This window comes from Natrix helvetica, assembly GCF_964273705.1.
Source record: "Natrix helvetica genome assembly, chromosome: 13".
Lineage (NCBI taxonomy): Eukaryota > Metazoa > Chordata > Lepidosauria > Squamata > Natricidae > Natrix > Natrix helvetica.
This window is the reverse complement of record NC_138557.1, coordinates 208,910-226,915: the sequence shown is the minus strand read 5'-3', so window position 1 is coordinate 226,915 and position 18,006 is coordinate 208,910. Positions and strand designations below refer to the sequence as shown.

At 47.1% G+C, this 18,006-nt stretch overlaps 1 protein-coding gene across 1 annotated transcript; it reads left to right on the top strand.

The window, feature by feature from the left end:
- The first annotated feature begins 859 nt into the window (after positions 1–859).
- Positions 860–17,906, top strand: ADCY9 (adenylate cyclase 9). Its single transcript, XM_081965515.1, has 10 exons — positions 860–2,672; positions 4,138–4,310; positions 5,076–5,180; positions 6,167–6,384; positions 7,477–7,579; positions 9,935–10,143; positions 10,495–10,654; positions 11,343–11,491; positions 11,807–11,851; positions 12,554–17,906. The coding sequence occupies exons 1-10, from the start codon at positions 1,028–1,030 to the stop codon at positions 13,731–13,733; spliced, it is 3,987 nt and encodes a 1,328-aa protein (XP_081821641.1). The 5' UTR covers positions 860–1,027; the 3' UTR covers positions 13,734–17,906.
- Positions 17,907–18,006: the final 100 nt, after the last annotated feature.

The following is an 18,006-nucleotide window of genomic DNA, read 5'->3' as shown; positions in this document are numbered from 1 at the left end:
TCCGCATCAGGAGTCCTCCCCCCCCCCCAAGCATAGCCTAAGATGCTCCCGCGCATGGGAGAGGAACAGCTGTGCTACTCTTGGGTGCAGCATCTCTGCCCAGCCGTTGCTGAGGGAAACCAAGAGTTCTGTCCTGCAAGGATACTCAGAGGACTCTCAAAGGTCCCATTGGTGGGCATCCAACTTTGGCACCAGTGTGGTTTGTGTGTTGCTGAGATTAGCTAAGCCATTTCCCCCTTGAGGAAGTCGTTGGGTTGAGTGTAGAAGCTGCTTTCAGGAAGTGGCTAGACCACAGTGAGGCTCGGCAGAGGTGCTTTCGCTCTCCTGGCTTGGGATGTGTTTGGATGGCTTGGAAGGCCAAAGGGCCGGGAAGGCGGTTTCTTCACTCTTTGCTGCAGACTTGCCTCCGGTGTGTGATATGGCAGGGAGGCTGCGAAAGGATCCGATGCGGCGGCAGCGCCCCCTCTCCCCACTCCCAGGGCTTTCTCGGAAGCTCCTCTTCCCCCACGGATCCCCCAGCGGCCTCAGGCGGAGATTACCAAGCAGCCTCTCCTTTCCTTCCCACCAGCGCCTGGCTGGGCAGCCTTCAGAGCAACCCCGCTCGGACTTTCGCTGCGGCCGAGGCCCAGCTGGGCGATCTGAGGCGGGGCGAGGGCTGATCGATCGTCCCACCCAGCCCCTCCGGTGCGCAAGGGCGGGGGGCGAGGGCTGCGGTTGCGCACTTGCCCCCCTGCGCGTGCGCAGACCTCGCCCCCGTCCGTCTCCCGCACCGCGCAGGCGCTCCTCGTCCCGCGCGGCAGTGACAGCAGCCTCAGCGTCGCCGCCGCCGCCCCTCCCCCTCCTTCGGCGCGGCCCGTAAGGCGTTTCCAGGCAGGCGGCGGCGAGGGCGACTGCCGGGCGGGGGCTCCGGCGCGGCGCCATGCGGCGGAGCCCGGCGCGGCCCGGCGGCAGCAGCGGGAGCCCGGGCCTGAGAGGCGGCGGCGGCGGCGGCGGCGGCGGCGGCGGGTGAGGCGAGGCGGGCGTGGCCATGGCGGCGGCCACCGGCTCCCCGCCGCCCCCGCCGCGTGGCACCGAGGTGAGCGTGGCCGAGGGCGGCGGCGGGCGCGTGGCGGTGCGGCTGCAGGCAGCGGCGGGGCGCGGGCGGCGGGCGCGGGGGAAGGCTCGGGCGGCTCTGGGCCCGGGGCTGGGGCTGGGGCTGGGGGCCGGCCGGGCGCCGCAGCTCTTCGAGCGCGCCTCGTCGCGCTGGTGGGACCCGCGCTTCGACTCGAGCAACCTAGAGCAGGCCTGCCGCCAGCGCCGCTTCCCGCAGACGCGCCGCCGGCTCCGCTACGCACTGGCCTACCTGGGCGCGGCGGCGCTGCTGTGGGGCGCCTACCTGGGCTGGGGCCGCGGGGGAGGGGGGGGCGGCGGCGGGGCGGCGGCGGCGGGGGCGGCGCTGGCCTTCCTGGGCGCCTGCCTGGCCGCGCTGCTCTTCACCTTCACGCGGGCCTACGGACGCCACCCGGCCGGCTCCTCGCTGGCGCTGGCGCTGCTGGTACTGGCGCTCCCGCTGGTCTCGCAGCTGCCGGCGGCTCCCGGGCCCGGCGCGGGGGGCAATGTGAGCGCGCGCGCGGCGCCCCCGCCCTGCCTGTCCCCGGTGGGCAGCTTCTCGCTGTGCGTGGCGGCGCTGCTGCTGCTCTACGCCGTGCCGCACCTGCCGCTCTACCTGAGCCTGCTGCTGGGGCTGGGCGGCTCGGCGCTCTTCGAGGCGCTGGGCTACGGCTTCCGCGACGAGCGCTGCTTCGCGCTCCCGCCGGGCAAGCTGGCCGCCTGGGAGCTGCTGGGCAAGGCCTTGCTGCACCTCTGCATCCACGCCACCGGCGTGCACCTCTTCATCATGTCGGAGGTGCGGTCCAGGAGCACCTTCCTCAAGGTGGGGCAGTCCATCATGCACGGGAAGGACCTGGAGGTGGAGAAGGCCCTGAAGGAGCGAATGATCCACTCGGTCATGCCCAGGATTATCGCCGATGACCTGATGAAGCAGGGGGACGAGGACAGTGAGAACTCCTCTGTCAAGCGCCCCTCGGCCTCCAGCCCCAAAAGCAGGAAGAAGAAACCGTCCATTCAGAAGACCCCCATCGTCTTTCGCCCCTTCAAGATGCAGCAGATAGAACAAGTCAGTATTTTGTTCGCCGATATCGTAGGCTTTACCAAAATGAGTGCCAACAAATCTGCGCACGCCCTTGTGGGGCTTTTGAACGACCTCTTTGGCCGCTTTGATCGCCTCTGCGAGGACACCAAGTGCGAGAAGATAAGCACTTTGGGGGACTGCTACTACTGTGTGGCGGGGTGTCCTGAGCCCCGAGCGGATCACGCTTACTGCTGCATCGAGATGGGCTTGGGCATGATCAAAGCCATTGAGCAGTTTTGCCAAGAGAAGAAAGAAATGGTGAATATGAGGGTTGGCGTGCACACCGGGACGGTCCTTTGTGGCATTCTGGGAATGAGAAGGTTTAAATTTGATGTCTGGTCCAATGATGTCAACTTGGCCAACCTAATGGAACAACTGGGTGTTGCTGGGAAGGTCCATATTTCAGAGGCTACTGCAAAATACCTGGACGATCGCTACGAAATGGAGGATGGAAAGGTGATGGAGCGCGTGGGGCAGAGCGTGGTAGCAGACCAGCTAAAAGGTATTTCTCTCATTTTTGCCTGTGAATAAGTTGATTTGATTTGGAAGTTAACCTTTTCTCTCTCTTACGCTAATGTGAGCAAATTTGGATCAACTTAATATTTTACACGAAACCTGCCATGTACACGTGGTGGTTCCTGTGCCCTTCCTGGTTCTTTGAAGAGATATTAAAGATGAGGGAGGTGTGCATTGTAGCTGCAGCGTCTTTTGGTTTCCAAGTGGAATTTTAATTGACTGCTTATTTTATAGTTTGTGACATCTGCTTTAACACTAAAATGTACACTTCCCTAATAAAAATATTCTTTCATTGCTATGCAGGTACGTCATATGATGTTTTGTAAAAAGAAAGTATCACTTTGTAAGGGGGAAAAAAAACACCCTACAGTATTCTGGACTGAGCTCTTCCATAAGATAGTTGAGCAAGGAAAAGAATTGCTTTTGATGCCCCAGCTTTGGGGGGGGGGGACAGTTTTTAGGATTCTATGACTGTTGTAAACTGCTAGAAGTTGGTAGATGGTCTGCAGATTTTTTATTCTGCTGACCACAAACCAACTTCTAGCAGTTTCGTATCAATTTTTATTAGCGTCACAGACCAGGATTAGTAAAGGCACCTTAAATAAAAGTACATACTATTGAGATAAAAGTGAGTAGTGGGTGAGACTGGAATAAAAGGTGCTATAAATTACCCAAAAACTAGTCTCTTCAGTGAGGTCCTATGTCCACACAGTAAGGGAATACTGTGGATGTACTAGATTTAGATTTCATTAAGGCATTGGATAGAGTACAAGACAGCCAACTACTTGATAAGAGTGAACAGTGCGGGACAAGCTGTATCATTACCAGATGGGTTTGGAATTGGCTGACTGACCACACTCAGCATGTGGTCCTTATGGAACGACATCGGTGTGGAGAGAAGCATGCAGTGGGGTACCTCAAGGTTCTTTCTTGGGCCCAGGGCTCTTCAGGGTCTTTAGAAATGACCCAGATGGGAAGATTAAAGGGACGCTCATTGGGTTGCAGATGACACAGAGGTGGTCTTTTAAGTTTGATCATTTGATACAAAAAGCCTTTTGGAAATTAATATTCACAGTGACACTAAAACAGAGTGCTCTTAAGTAAAACCAAAATATGTACAGGATTAAAAAAAATTGAAAGTACTGCTGGGTTATATTTCACAATCCTATTTTTTTTAAAAAAAGATAATAGAAAAATAGCCAATGAAGAAATAAATTACTACCGTAGTAGCTGGCCAAGCAATTTATAAAATGCCGATTTGTTGCTAAAAAGTGGATTTGGCTGTTTCCAAAGGAGAAATGAGTCATTTCTCTGCAAGCTGTGATGGCAGCGGATGTACAATGGCCATCTGTAGTAAACAGCTTTTTGTAGAAAGGAGCTCTCCAGGTAAGCTGGGGGAAGTGTATAGTGGAAGAATAACAGCAGATATGTTAACTATAGTTTTCCTGTAGGTTTGAAAACATACTTGATCTCTGGCTTGAAAAAGAAGGAGACCCATTGCAGCTGCTCGGAGATCCTTCTACTTCCAGGTCTAGAAGCAGGAGATGGAAGCAAGTCACAGGGAGCTTTGTCGGAGAACATGGATGATTTAGCAAAAACATTCAAGTACTTAGAAAAAAATAAGGTTCGACAAAAGCAATTTCTGTACATTTCTGTGGATTTGTTTTTAGAAACCTGTTTTCACAACCTACCCAAGCATGGAAACTTATATCTGCAGTTACGTATCCTCTAAGAAGGCAAATCATAAATTGGTTTATTTTTTTGCTCTGAAAGTCATAACACGAGAAGGTGTGGATTATGAGTTGGCTGTGAGGGGCTTGGTGTAAATCTTCCGTAGCTCAGGAGCCCTTGCATTGTTAATTGCCAAAGTTGAAAAATTCTGCTCTAAGCACTTCTGAGAAAGTGCCAGCAAGCAGCTGGCATAAAGGAGCAAGTATCATGGTTGCCAGCATTGGTAGAGCGAATGACACAAAATCATTAAATGCAAGTAAGAAAAAAGACCACCATTGTTTGGTGGTGTCTCCTTTTGCAAATGATGTTTAAGAGCATTTGTTCCAAAAATCAAGCATTTGCTTTTCTAATATGTATATAAATATTATCACTGATTTAATTGGTTGATATGTACAAATTAGGTTGAGATGTGAGATGGGGAAAAGACAGCTGCTAAATGCTAACTATGTCTTGTTGTGTGCACGATAACTTCTTTCCGTGCCCGTCATTTTGTTCTGAAACATTTAAGGGAGGAAAAGTGTCATGTGCAGACTAGATAGCATCCTGGAAGTTACACAAAATATGTACCATTTTGAAGAGCCTTCAGACCCCCGCAGTAGAGGCAGGCCAGGGACAAAAGGAGGAATTCACCCTCTAGTATGTTTCTTTGTGGTTGCAGATCTGCCATTCGTGCAGTGTTACTTTTTCCCCTGGCAGTGCTGTGAGTGCAGAGGAAGGAGCAATTCAAAATGGGTGCCAGGAAGACCATAAGACCAGCACAAAGGTAATTTATTCTCAAGGCACCTTCTTCTCTTCATTCATTCATTGAGCAGAAGCTGAGGCAGGTCGGTCATGAGATGAGACAGACTCAAATAGGGTACAAGTAAAACTTTGGAATGAGATGGCCTTCAAGTGCTCGCCTAGGTGTCCTTGATTGCAGATAGTTCCAAACCCTTTTCTTATTCTCAGGACCAGCATGTATGAAATTTGTCCCTAGGATGATTTAAAGAGCACCGTTATGTACAATTGGATATTTTTAAAAACTCCCCTTGCTATCTTGTAAGTTGAGCTGCTTATCGTGCATTTTCTTTTGCATTCCCATTAATTAGGTCAGTGTGGTTCCTTTTGTTTTAATTTTTCAGTGCTGTACAGGAAGTTTAGGAATTCTTTGGGGTTTTTTAACAGTTGGAACTTCAGCCTCTGAATATGGCTGTTTTTAAGTTCCTAAATTTTTTTAGCTTGAAAAGATAAATTGCCCTTTTTAAATTTTGGTTTAAAATGCATTTTCTATATCTTTTAAAGAAATGTTAGCGTTTGCCTTTGCTAAAGATTGTTTTCTGAGCATAAAGAGCTAGAGAAAGCTGACCTCAGACTCCTGATGGCTCAGGAGTATTGAATGCTGAGGGCCTTCTGGTCTGCCCTGAAAAGAGGAAGCCCCAACTATGCTACTTTAAAAAATGTGTATCTCATATGAGCCCACCTTTGGGATTAGACATGGTGATAATAAAATGATTCGTGACATGATACAAATCTTTCTGCTGTTGTTAATTTGATCAGGTTTTTTAAAAGCAACATCCTTAATAATTTATCGGCCTTATGTTTCTTTTTTTTCTTGCAAGTGCTGTTTTATACATTCAAAAATATAACAAAATCTTTGAACAGATATTCTTTTTCTACTACAATATACTTGTAGAAACAGACAAGTATAATCTGTATTCTTTCTGATGTAATCTCAAACCACTTTAATTTTTCTCTTTTTGTCTCATTCAGAGTCCTGGGGGAGGCAGCCCAAAGTCTCAGAATGGACTTCTAAGTCCCCCGCAAGAGGAGAAACTGAGCAACAGCCAAACGTCTCTTTATGAAATGCTGCAAGAGAAGGGAAGATGGGTTGGAGCAAGCTTGGATCATTCAGCTCTTCTGCCATTGCGGTTCAAAAATATCAGAGAAAAAACTGATGCCCACTTTGTTGATGTCATTAAAGAAGACAGGTCAGGCAAAGCATTCTCATCACTTGGACCTTTGTTCTCCATGGGGCTTCACAAAGTTCAGCAGATTGGGGGGAGATGGAACGCTTGAAGGGCCACCAGTCTAAGTGTCATTTGCTCAGCCCCCTCCTCCCCCTGCTTATCACTTCCTATGGAACAGAAAATTGGGCTGAACCAAATGGCCTTGATTTGCTCAATTTTTATTGATGTTTTCTTTTATCAATCTAGTTCTCTTTAAAGTTGTATTATGTCCAGGAAAGTTGAGTGCGGCCTGTGAACAGACACGCTGCAGTTAAATCAGCTAATCTCGCCAATTCTTTTTTTTAACATGCACGAATGCCACTTTTCTGAGGCTTGGTGGAGGGCAGGGCCTCAGCATACATACAGGAAACCAACTTGTTATGCATGCCTTGTTAAGGAGACCTCTGGCCCTGGCAGGGGGTCTTTTCCTTATTTAATGGTGGTCTCCTTTATGCAGTTTTTATGTTGACAGATAAAGAGTCTGGCTGAAATGCTTGGAAGAGAGAAGTTCTGTAGGGTTTTTTTCAATGAGCTGCTGATAGGACAATTCCTCTGTGCTGAGGATGGATGATCTGTTTGCAACAATCAGAAGAGGCACTTTGTGATCTCTGTGGTCTCATTCTTTTTTTCACTAACAAGTTTATGGCAATGCTGAGATTAGAAGTGGGAGCTTATTCTTCACTCGTGCCTTAGACACAAAGCCAGTTGGATGACCTTGGGCCAGTCATTTTCTTACAGCCCTGGGAAGTAGGCATTGACAAACCTCTTCTGAAAAAGTGGTTTGCCAATCTCAAGAAAATTACAGGAACTTGTCCAGGCAGTCTCTGAGAATCAAGACACAATAGGAAAAGAAAATTATTCATGCAGTGTGGTTGACTGAGGTCCAGTCGTTAGTTAAGCAGCAATTCCTTTTTATTTGAAGAGTTAGTACAGCACTCCTCTTTCCCCCAGCCCAATTAAGGATGGGCTGATAATTAGAGATGCCTATGTCTTAGTGATCTGTCAGAGGAGGATGGTTAATCATTGTTTCTTTGTTGGAGAATAAACTTTGCTAAAATAAATCTTTTTCCTCAGCTTGATGAAAGACTATTTTTTTAAGCCACCCATTAACAAGTTGAGCCTGAACTTCCTTGAACATGATTTGGAGATGGCCTACCGGAGCAGCTACCAAGAAGAGGTAAGGTGTGGTTTTTTTTGCGGGGGTGTCTATGTGCATGGAGGCTGATAGTATCTGAGGAATACAGTAAGAAAATGCCAAAACAATTTATTTTAACTGTTCATGTTGACTGGAGAGAGATCAGTAATTGTGATGCTGCCTGTTTTCTACACTGATATTCCCTCTTTAAAAAAGAAAGAAGGTTGTTTGGCAGTTACTTTTGATTTAGGCTTAGTTTTAAGTCGTTTCAAGTCTGTTTTGTCTCTGCTTTTGCCATTGGTGAGGGGATGCCTTTGAAAGAGAAACTGAAATTGCAGTGTCCGCAGCGTAGCAACCAGGCTTCTGTCTAGAGTCTCCAAGCAGGAACATGTAATACCTGTTTTGATAAACTACCGTATTTTTCAGAGTATAAGACACACCTTTTCCCCCCCTAAAAGAGGGTGAAAACCTGGGTGCGTCTTATACACTGAATGTTGCCCCACCCACCCACCCACCAGCCCCAACCCTTTGGCCTCTGCCTCCCAGCAATTTACCTCCTTGCAGCAAACGGGGCTTGCGGAGGCTGCAATACGCTAATCCCTGCAGCATGAAACAGCTGGTGATCGGCAGAAACTGAAAGTGAAATTTGCTGTTTGCTCCACCAGGCAAATTGCTGGGAGGCAGAGGCAGATTCCCCCCCCCCCCCTTGTGCTAATCAGGCTGTTTGCTGCAAGGAGGTAGGTCAGTAACTATAAATGCCTATAGAATTATTAGACTTATTTTTTAAAAACTGCTTTATTATTCTAGACAACTTAACAAAATGAAGAAGCTTTTTAAAATAAATGCTTGATCTGGGGCAGGGCCGAAGTCGCGACGATACGATGTGCAGTCTCAATGCTCTGAGATCGCAATTGACACTTTTGCCACTGGGGGGTCCAAACGGATCTAAACTGTCCCGAAGAGACAGTGAACAGGAAGAATACGTCTTGCTGAACTCGGGGATATCGCAAAATCCCCGAAAGAAGCAAGAGGAATTTCTTCAAGCCGGTGACAAAAAATCCAGCCAAGGCTGATGAAGTCGGGGCGGCCCCAAAACGGAAGGAATGGAAAGTGAAAGTGTTTCCAGCTGGTGAGGAATCTTCATTGTTTTAAAAGAGAGACTGCCTATAAAAACTTAAAAATTGATTTAAATTGAAGAATAGAAGAATCAAGCAGAGAAATTAAACTTGCAACGGTTCTGGACAGTGGCTATCCCTTTTTTTATATTTTCATTGATGGAATCTTTACAAGCTTTTTAAAATGGACGGGTTAAGTCTTCTTTTTCTACCTTTCTTTTTCTGTGACTCTCGGTGATTCATAGACCATAGCTTTCCTCTTTCATCGCTGTGAGTATTATTATTTTTTAATTCATTTAAAGACTGGATCTCTTTTTCTAATTTGAAATATAAAACAGATATAAAAAAAATATTTTAAAAGCGCTACGTGCCGGGAGGTTTTGTTGATTGGAGCTTTGTGTATTTAAGCGGAACTTTTCCCTTTCTTCATGGTTTGTTTTGATGGCTCGTTGCAGAGCGATGGAGTAGCCAAATGTCCCTTTGAAGCGTGTTTTCAACCAGAGAAGAGGGGAAAAAACGGCTTTTGTAAATCCATGTTTTAACTTTAAAACCCCTTCCAAACGAGAGCACTTTGTTTAAGATGGCAGAATGTCAAGAAAATAGAGAAATTGTAAGCTTGCAGACAATATTTTCAGAATTACTAAAATTAACAAATACATATGAGAGAATTGAACAAAAATTGGAATTTTTGGAACAGCTAACAGAAAAACGTGATCGAAAATTTGATAATGTTCACCAAATGCAAAATGAGGGGATTAAAATACAAAGAATTGAAGTGGAAAATGAATATAAAACGAGTAAACTTGCTGACATTTATGGTAATTGGTTTGTTTTTGAAAATGCAAAGAATGGAATATTGAAAGAGGAAATAAATGGAGAGGAAACCTATTTCAAAGGGCAAGACATAGAAGAAGAAGAAAAAAGTAAAGAATTTATGGACTATGAAACTTTATTAACGAAAATATGGATAACACTGCTGACAACTAAAGACAAGTGACAAGACAAAAAATCTAGATTCGATTTTTTAATACTCATTTTTGTTTATTGCTTTCATTCTGGTGGTTTTTTAGAAACTGATTCTGAAAACTACTGCTGTATTTTAGTAATTTATTTTTTCCTAGTGTAGAGTGCAGAGAACCTTTGTAAAGAATGGAGGTAATCTCTGGATCAGATTCTGAAATCAAAACAAAAAGCATAAGAGTTTTTGATTTCCCTGCTTGGTGTTGGGTTCTGAAGAAGCCCATGTATGGCCAGCCAACTTGGACCTCCTCGCTCTCCCCAGGTCATTAGAAGAGTCCCCGTGAAGACCTTCGCCAGCGCTACCTTCAGTTCCCTCCTGGACGTGTGCCTATCCGCCACTGTCTTCCTCATCCTCTCCGTCGCTTGCTTCCTGAAACACGGGGTGGTGGCCTCTCCTCCCCCTCCTGCAGCTGTGGCTGTGGCAGTAGTGGCTGTACTGCTTGAGGTGGTCTCTCTTACTGTCTCTATCAGGTGAGCCAAATGCTGCACTTTTCCTCCCTCCCTCAATATCTGGGCTCCCTTATTGGGTGCAGGTGGCAGCAAATCCCCCCCCCCCCGCCCTGTGCATTAGAGAGAGGTCCCGGCACACCCCTGTCCTTGTAGAGAAGCTGGAGCTGGCTGTGGATGCCCAGCCCCCCCCCCCCCCCTCGGGATCCCTTCCAGTGTCACTACTTCTCCTCTTTCATGCCCGGGAAAAAGGGGGGTTGTCCTGATCTTGGAAGGGGGGAAGCTCTGATGTCACTGCTGCGCACTGGTGGGAGAGAGGCGTTCTCCTGAGGCTGAGGGCAGGCAAAGCTGAGCAGCTGTATCTATGGTTTCCAGGATGGCTTTCTTTCTGGAGGATATGATGGTCTGCACCAAGCGACTCTTGGAAGTGATTGCTGGGTGGCTGCCCCGGCACTTCATCGGAGCTGTTCTGATCTCCCTGCCTGCTCTTGCCGTCTTCTCACACTTGACCTCTGAGTTTGGAACCAACCTCTACGTATGTTGGCCTCAGCACCAGCTCTTGGTGGGCAAGCAGAGCTTCCGAGTGAGAAAGCACAGGGGTGGGGGTGGGGGTGGTCTTTTACCCTACTTTTGGTCATTGGAAGCTTTGGATCTAAACACCAAGTCACACGCAGAGACTTCTTGTCCAGGAGTGGAAAGAGGTAGCTGGAAGGGGCAGTGGCCCCCTTTGCCCATCCCAGTCAACTAGCTTAGTCCCAAAGGACTCCACTTCTGAGCCAGAGCTTTGCTCCCAGTGCTGGGAGCCCAGAGGAGTAGGGAGGGGGCGCCACAGATTGCAGTTTATCTACCACCCTAATTTGGCCATCTGCAATTCCCTGGACGACCTCTGTCTAAGAAGCCAGTGGATTCTGATGCCTGCCTTTAGTGAACTTTTCCGTGGATTAGGAGATACTTCAGCCCGTGCTCCGACCCCCCCTAGGAATCTGCATGGCAGAGCGACCATGTTTCCCTCCTCCCAACACAGAGCGGAATTAGGCATTTTCTGCCAGGCACAGAAGCAGACAAACCTTAAATATGACTTTCGTCAAATCCATGGAGGACGAAAGATTCCGTAGCTGCTCTAATCTTGTTGCTTATTTTAATTTTGGGATTTTTTGAGGAAAGGTGCAACAGCTTTGCTCTAATTTGCTCCATTGTTCTGACTAATATTTCTTTTGTTGCAGTCCACCATGTTTATGTGTTCTGCAGTTCTCATCACAATAGTCCAGTACTGTAACTTTTGCCAGCTCAGCTCCTGGATGAGATCCTCTTTGGCTACCCTTGTTGGAGGGGTCCTCCTCCTCCTCCTGTACGTGTCCTGGTGCCCTGACAGGTGAGCCAAGGCAAACCCACCGCAATCCTAATGAAGATCAGGCTGCCCTATCCAGAAAAGGTCCCAGGATGCTGGAATGAAGCCTGCTTGCTTCAAGAGAAGCGCACAATTGTTGCCAGTTTTGCCTAGGAGTGTGGCTAAGGGATGAAGGAAAAAGCATAAAGGGGCCTGGTGTGTGCATGCGCCCCAGGGATTAGCAATTTAGCGGGAGAAGAAGTCCTACTCTGTGACTACAGCGGTGCCATGGAGTTGTCCTTGTTTTGATCCAGGCTGTTGGTTTGTTGGTAATGTGAGTCCCTTATGTTTCTGTTCCAGCGTCTTGGAGGATTCAAAACTTGTTTCATTGAGGAACAACCTAAGGTATGTTTTTAACAGCTATTAGGCTTTATTGCGTCTCAGCCTCCAGTCTTTGGTGTATATTCTTTAAGGATCCAAACTGCTCTATTCTGCCAGCTGAGAGTCAGAACAGAAGTTGTCACCAAAATGAAAAAGATTTTGAAGAGGCTAAAATTTGGACTTGTGAACCACGGGTTTCCTTTCTGTGAATCTGAAGCAGTGAGATGGATTATTTCCAAGTACAATATTTTTAAAGAGCAATAACATTATAAAGCCAGGTGCTGTTAAAGTGTGAAGCCTATACATTCACAAGTCTCTCACTTGCAGTGTGGCCAGATGTGTTTCTTCTGTTAATTGCTAAGAGAGAAGCTGTAATGATCTGAGCTGTTGGACAGTTTCTATATGTATCAAGATATGTATCAAAATTGGATGTTCTTACAAGGAGTTTAAGGAAATTCTCTTAAGGGTTTGACTTTGAAAAAAATGTTGCATTGGGCTGGCCGTTCTCAACCCACATGCCTGATGCCACTTGCTCAGCATTTCAGCACAACCCATCTTCACAAGTACCCTCTGTGCCAACACACAGAGCCTTTAAATGTTGATACATGTTCAAGTAAAAACTAGATGATTATAATGATCAATAGCACCTGTTTGAGATTCCAAACAGAATGATCTGAAGTTATCTTTAAAGTATGCATTCTCTTATTTGTTTTGTTCCTCCCTCAGCTTCATAGAGAATGCCTGCAACAGGTCTGCGTCGGAGGACTTCAGTAGGCCGGCAGATCTGATTGGCCTGGAAGTAGTTTTGGGCCTCTTCCTTCTCCTAGTCTTAGTTTGGTTCTTAAATCGGGAGTTTGAGGTGAGTTACCGCCTCCATTATCACGGAGATGTGGAAGCTGATCTTCACCGTACCAAGATTCAAAGCATGAGGGACCAGGCGGACTGGCTCCTGCGGAACATCATTCCCTACCATGTGGCCGAACAGCTGAAAGTGTCCCAAAGCTATTCCAAAAACCACGACAGCGGGGGAGTGATTTTTGCCAGCATTGTGAACTTCAGTGAGTTCTATGAGGAGAATTACGAAGGAGGCAAGGAATGTTACCGTGTCCTGAATGAACTGATCGGAGACTTTGATGAGCTGCTAAGCAAGCCTGAATACAGCAACATTGAGAAAATCAAAACCATTGGGGCCACTTACATGGCTGCCTCCGGACTGAACGCTTCCCAGTGCCAGGACAGCAGTAACCCTCATGCCCATCTGCAGACGCTCTTTGAATTTGCCAAAGAAATGATGCGTGTGGTGGATGACTTTAACAACAACATGCTGTGGTTCAATTTTAAGCTGAGGATCGGCTTTAACCATGGCCCCCTGACAGCTGGGGTCATTGGCACCACCAAACTCTTGTACGACATCTGGGGGGACACTGTGAACATAGCAAGCAGGATGGACACCACGGGAGTCGAGTGCCGGATCCAGGTGAGTGAGGAGAGTTACCGCATTCTTCACAAAATGGGCTACGACTTTGATTATCGTGGGACAGTCAACGTGAAGGGCAAAGGCCAAATGAAGACTTTTCTCTATCCCAAATGCATGGACAGTGGGGTGGTGCCCCACCATCAGTTGTCTATCTCTCCGGACATTCGAGTTCAAGTGGATGGCAGCATTGGGCGGTCTCCAACTGATGAGATCACCAACTTGGTGCCTTCTGTACAGAACTTGGACAAGATGCCCCCCGACATGGAGCTCAAAGATTTGCTTCCCCGCTTCAAGAAGTTTCCCAAAGAATTGGTTAAATTAGACAGTCGCCCTCAGTTTGGTGCAGCTGGTGAGAAGGGTGGCTGTGAGGATGCTGGGCCGGGGGAGGCCAATGAACTGACCAAACTGAACAGCTCCTGGAGTGTGTGATGCCCGTCGATTCTTCTTAGCGCGAAATCTGAGCTCCCTGCAATCGGCCTTTTCTCTTGCATGGAGGGTAGATAGGAAGTGGCTCAGTTGTTACCTGTTTCTTTGGGCACCTGAATTGGAGAGGATCGTAGCCATGCTGGGCTCTGGCCCCTCTTTTTCACTCCCCTTGAAATGTTTATTTTTTTCCTGAGAGGAGACATCAAGTGCCTTCAGACAGACTCTGCCAGGCTCCTCTCTGGACTGAGGAGGAGCGGTATAGATTGGGGATTGGAACACATTTAAAGGACAAGCTGTGGTTCATTATTGTTTTTCATCAACAGCTTCCTTTGCACCTCCAAGCAGAGTGAATAAATAGGTGTGTGAGTGTGTACAGCACTCACATTTTATATGTAAACACGGACAATTGCATGTTTGGCTACCTTCTGTGACTGACACTAAGAACTGCTCAAAGGAGATACTGGGGGCCGGAAGGAATGGTCATCTCGGAACAGGGAGGAATGAGAAGATTTCATTCAGCACTTACTAAAGAAGCAGCTGAGCTGCTGTTTGCCAAAATCAGATTAAAGTGCCATTGTGCTTTCTGGAACACTGGACTTGCCGTTTCCCAGCAGATCAGAAGGGGGCGGGTAGAGTACAGCCTGTCTTTGCCCAGGCAGTCGGAGGTGCTGGTGCCGCCAGTTTTGGCCATGGTGGTTCCTCATTTTACCTTTGCCAATATAAGGGGCAAGTAATAAGGCCTGGGCTGCCCCGCTTTATTTTCTGCTTTAGGGGCCCTGCTGGCATAATTCCATGTCGGCTTCTTCGTCTACACACAGGAGCCAGCCTGTCCCTCAGCAGAATTGGCCCCAAGGGGGATTAGAACACCACCAGTGGGATCTGGGTTAACTCGTGCAGTATTTGAGTCATGGCTCTTTGTGTGTCACAAGATGTCAAAACAAGTGGGCGTAAGATAAGCCTTCAGCCATGTAGCCTTTTGCTGAGGAAATGATACACTCTTTTTATTTGGCACAATATTTTGATTCCAGTATACTCTAGTGAAATATTGGTCTGTCTAAAGAAAAGAAATCCCATCAAATCTGTAATATTAATATGCAAAAATGAATAGGGACTTACCTACTTTTTTTCCAAGCTCAGATAAGGTGAAAATCAAAATGCTTTTAGAGTTAGACAAACTTGGACTACTTTAAAAGTATGAAGTTTTAATGTATCATAGAACTCTCCTTTGGCACTTCTTCACCACCAGAATTGATGAAGCCTGAAGATGACACCGTTCCCTATTTTTGTGGATTTGTGACTCCATTAAAACTAGAGTAGGCTTTTTTCCTGCCAATATTGAACGCACCCCAAGAATTTGTGGCCCAAGGAGCTTTTCTGTACCTCGTTCTTTCTTTGAATCTGCCATCACAGCTGTGCCAAACAGCACTCCAGTGTGCAAGCCCCTTTTCCAGCTGAAGGCGCAGCAATGTAGGCTGCCCTCCACACTTTTCAGGGAGGAAAACAGGGCTGTGTGCTTCGCAAAGCGCAATTGCAAAGGCAACCTTTTTTTCTGCCTAGCATACAGTGGTTACATTCCTAAACACCAGGATTGGGAATTACCAACGATGTACGTGATATGTTGTAGGAGTAGGCTGCACTCATTTGGATGCATCTTCTTGCCTCCCCTTCAGTCGAGCTTCCAGAAACATCAGAGTCAATTTATATTCCCTATAAATGAATAATCTGAGGTTACCCTTTGAATCCTGGTTTCTGTTTGAATGGCTGTTTTTCCTATGCTACGTGGATCATGCTTAATGCCAAGCGTCAGCAGGCAGGCAGGCAGCTGCTAGAAAGAACTTTTTTTCTTCAGGATCAAAAATAACCAGCAGTGCTAAGCCAGCTCCAGTCCGTTGATTTCTTCCTGGGTTCTGCTCTCAGTATGGATTGATCGTTGATTGCTTTGGGTTTCCTGCCAAAGGGGATCTGCAGTTAAATCCGACCTCTTCAGATAAGAGCACTAGATTGCTGCTGAGAGTAGCTCTTTCCTGGGTCAAAAGTGCAGAAAGTTCTGAGCCTTTATTTTATGTACTTCAGTTCCAGACACCGATGGTCATGGAGGGGGAAAGAGCTTGGCCATTTTATGGTGCTAAGGTCGGTCGTGTTCAGTCAGCAAAGTAACCTGAAAAGTAAATTCTGCACGGAGTTGTGCACCTTCCCTTGAAGAATGCAGCATGCTACCTTGTAGCTTTTATCCATGGCAAACAGGGTAGCTTGCTGACCTAAGCCATCTTGGATCCCAGAAAGTGTTTCTTGCTCTGACCAAATAACTGCTTCAACCAAGGTTAGTGGGGTATTCCAGTCCTTTCCCTGCCAGAAAGGTCCAGAAGACAGGTTAAACAGGCTTCCACGGACCATTTTTTCTTCTAAAAGATGCTCATGTTGCCACTATCCGCAGATAACTAGATGGAAAGAAAGGCCCCTTGGGAAAATGGAGTAACTGTTGAGCATTTCAAACATAGCAAAACAGCAACAAAAATTCTGAAAGAAGACAGGTTGTGGGGTCCATCATGGTAGTTCAGAAATTTTGGTAAGTGCTTTATTAAATGCATATGTAAATAGTACGACTCCAATACTGTGCAGTACCCTGTATTTTGGTTTGGAATACTTTGAGATGAAGGAACTTGACAATATAGTTGGAAATTGCAGGCTGATAGAAGGTATACACTGATGGACTAACAAGCAACACATTCCTGAAGGATAGGAGGGGCAGGTGGGATGGCAAGAGCAGCCAAGGCCTGGTGCCTTTTTGTGAGGAAACTCCTCAGCTTGGGCTGTACTGTAAAGAGGCTGAAGGAGATGTTGGGTCCTGGTGTGGAAGAGGGACAGGAGACTTTTGTGCGGAAGGAGCTCTTTGCCGAAAGGGGTGTTTCATTAAAATTCTTGGCCCTGACTGAAACTTAATTCAGTCAAATCAAGGAAGTGAGTGCCTGTATGGCAGTGGATCAAGTTGGCACCCTCTTCTGCTGACTCTAATCTCTTGATCAAAGCCTTTGCTTTTGACTTCCACAGCAAGCCACTTCCTCCTTGCCTGTCATCTGGGACTTCTGCTTTGCTCCCAAGTAAATCCCGGCAGGAATAGGTTTCTCCTTTTTCTCCGTAACTTGCATTTGTTACAGAGCATCTGCTAGTTCTGAATTGTGCAGGGATCACAATGGTGCCAGTGGGGTGCTGCTCCCATTTTACAGAAACAATACCTCTAGAAGAGGCCACGGGACTACCGACCTCTGAGAGAAGCTCCTGAGCACTGGAGACTTTGAGGGCTGCCCAAATGTATGTTGTTCTTCACTGCTGCTGCCTTTTCTGTGCTGCTGATCCACATAGCAGGGAGGTTTGAGTATCTGCTCTTAGATCTCAGAAGCAAGATACACCAGATCATCCTAATCTGGGCAGGAACATTTTATATGCCTGATGGCTGATTGCTGTCTGGGGCCGTTCTCACCTTAGCAATAGGCCCTGGCAGATGCATTTTGTCCTGGGAAATAGGAAGTGGTGTACCTCCTCTGCCACTGTCTTAAGTCTGGGCTATGCAACACACTTGTCTGTCCTCAGAGTGAACAGGAATGGATCCTTTGTCATTGTTGCCTCATGTGCTAAAATATATGGGGAAGAGCAAGAGATAAGCAATGGAAGCCCTTTCATTGGCTTGAAATGTGTCTGTGCTCAAACCACGTGCCTCCGTAGAGTGAATTGGACTGTGGTGTACTCAGGCCAATTTCTTGGGTAAACATGATATAATTTATTAACTAATCTTCAGCTGGTTTGCAGGGTACATGAGGCCCAATAGTGCCATATGAATGCATCAGGTTGTTGGGCTTCCCTTGAGCCAGGCTTTCCGAGGGAAGGCTCCTGAGCAACTGGGCTGGCTTTTAAAATCCATTCCTTGTCGTGGCCTTGACTCTTCTCAAGCCATTCCTTTGCTGGGATGGTCCAGAGGTGCCAGAGGTTAACTGATTGACTGCTGGAAGTGGGGAGTATTGTCAGATGTGGGAGCTGCAAATAGCTGCTGAGAATAGGCCTGGGTGGCACCTGACAGCAAAGGTGAAATGCTGCAAGGTGAATGGGGAAGAACGGTAGAAATCTTTCTTTGTTACTTAGGCAATGTAATCAATTCTCTATTAAACTCTTTTCTGTATTGGATATGCAGGATCACTTGTTTGTTCATACACCAGATCCGGAGAGCAACAATACACAGCCCAATGTTTACCGTCAGGTGACTGCAGTAGAAATCATGAAAAGG

What these genes read in the sequence shown, in the direction of transcription:
- ADCY9 (XM_081965515.1), top strand. Translation starts at nt 1,028, where the DNA reads ATGGCGGCGGCCACCGGCTCCCCGCCGCCCCCGCCGCGTGGCACCGAG. An exon ending in GGAGCAGCTACCAAGAAGAG is followed by an intron (nt 7,580 to 9,934) that starts GTAAGGTGTGGT and finishes CGCTCTCCCCAG; the next exon opens with GTCATTAGAAGAGTCCCCGT. An exon ending in AGTTTGGAACCAACCTCTAC is followed by an intron (nt 10,655 to 11,342) that starts GTATGTTGGCCT and finishes CTTTTGTTGCAG; the next exon opens with TCCACCATGTTTATGTGTTC.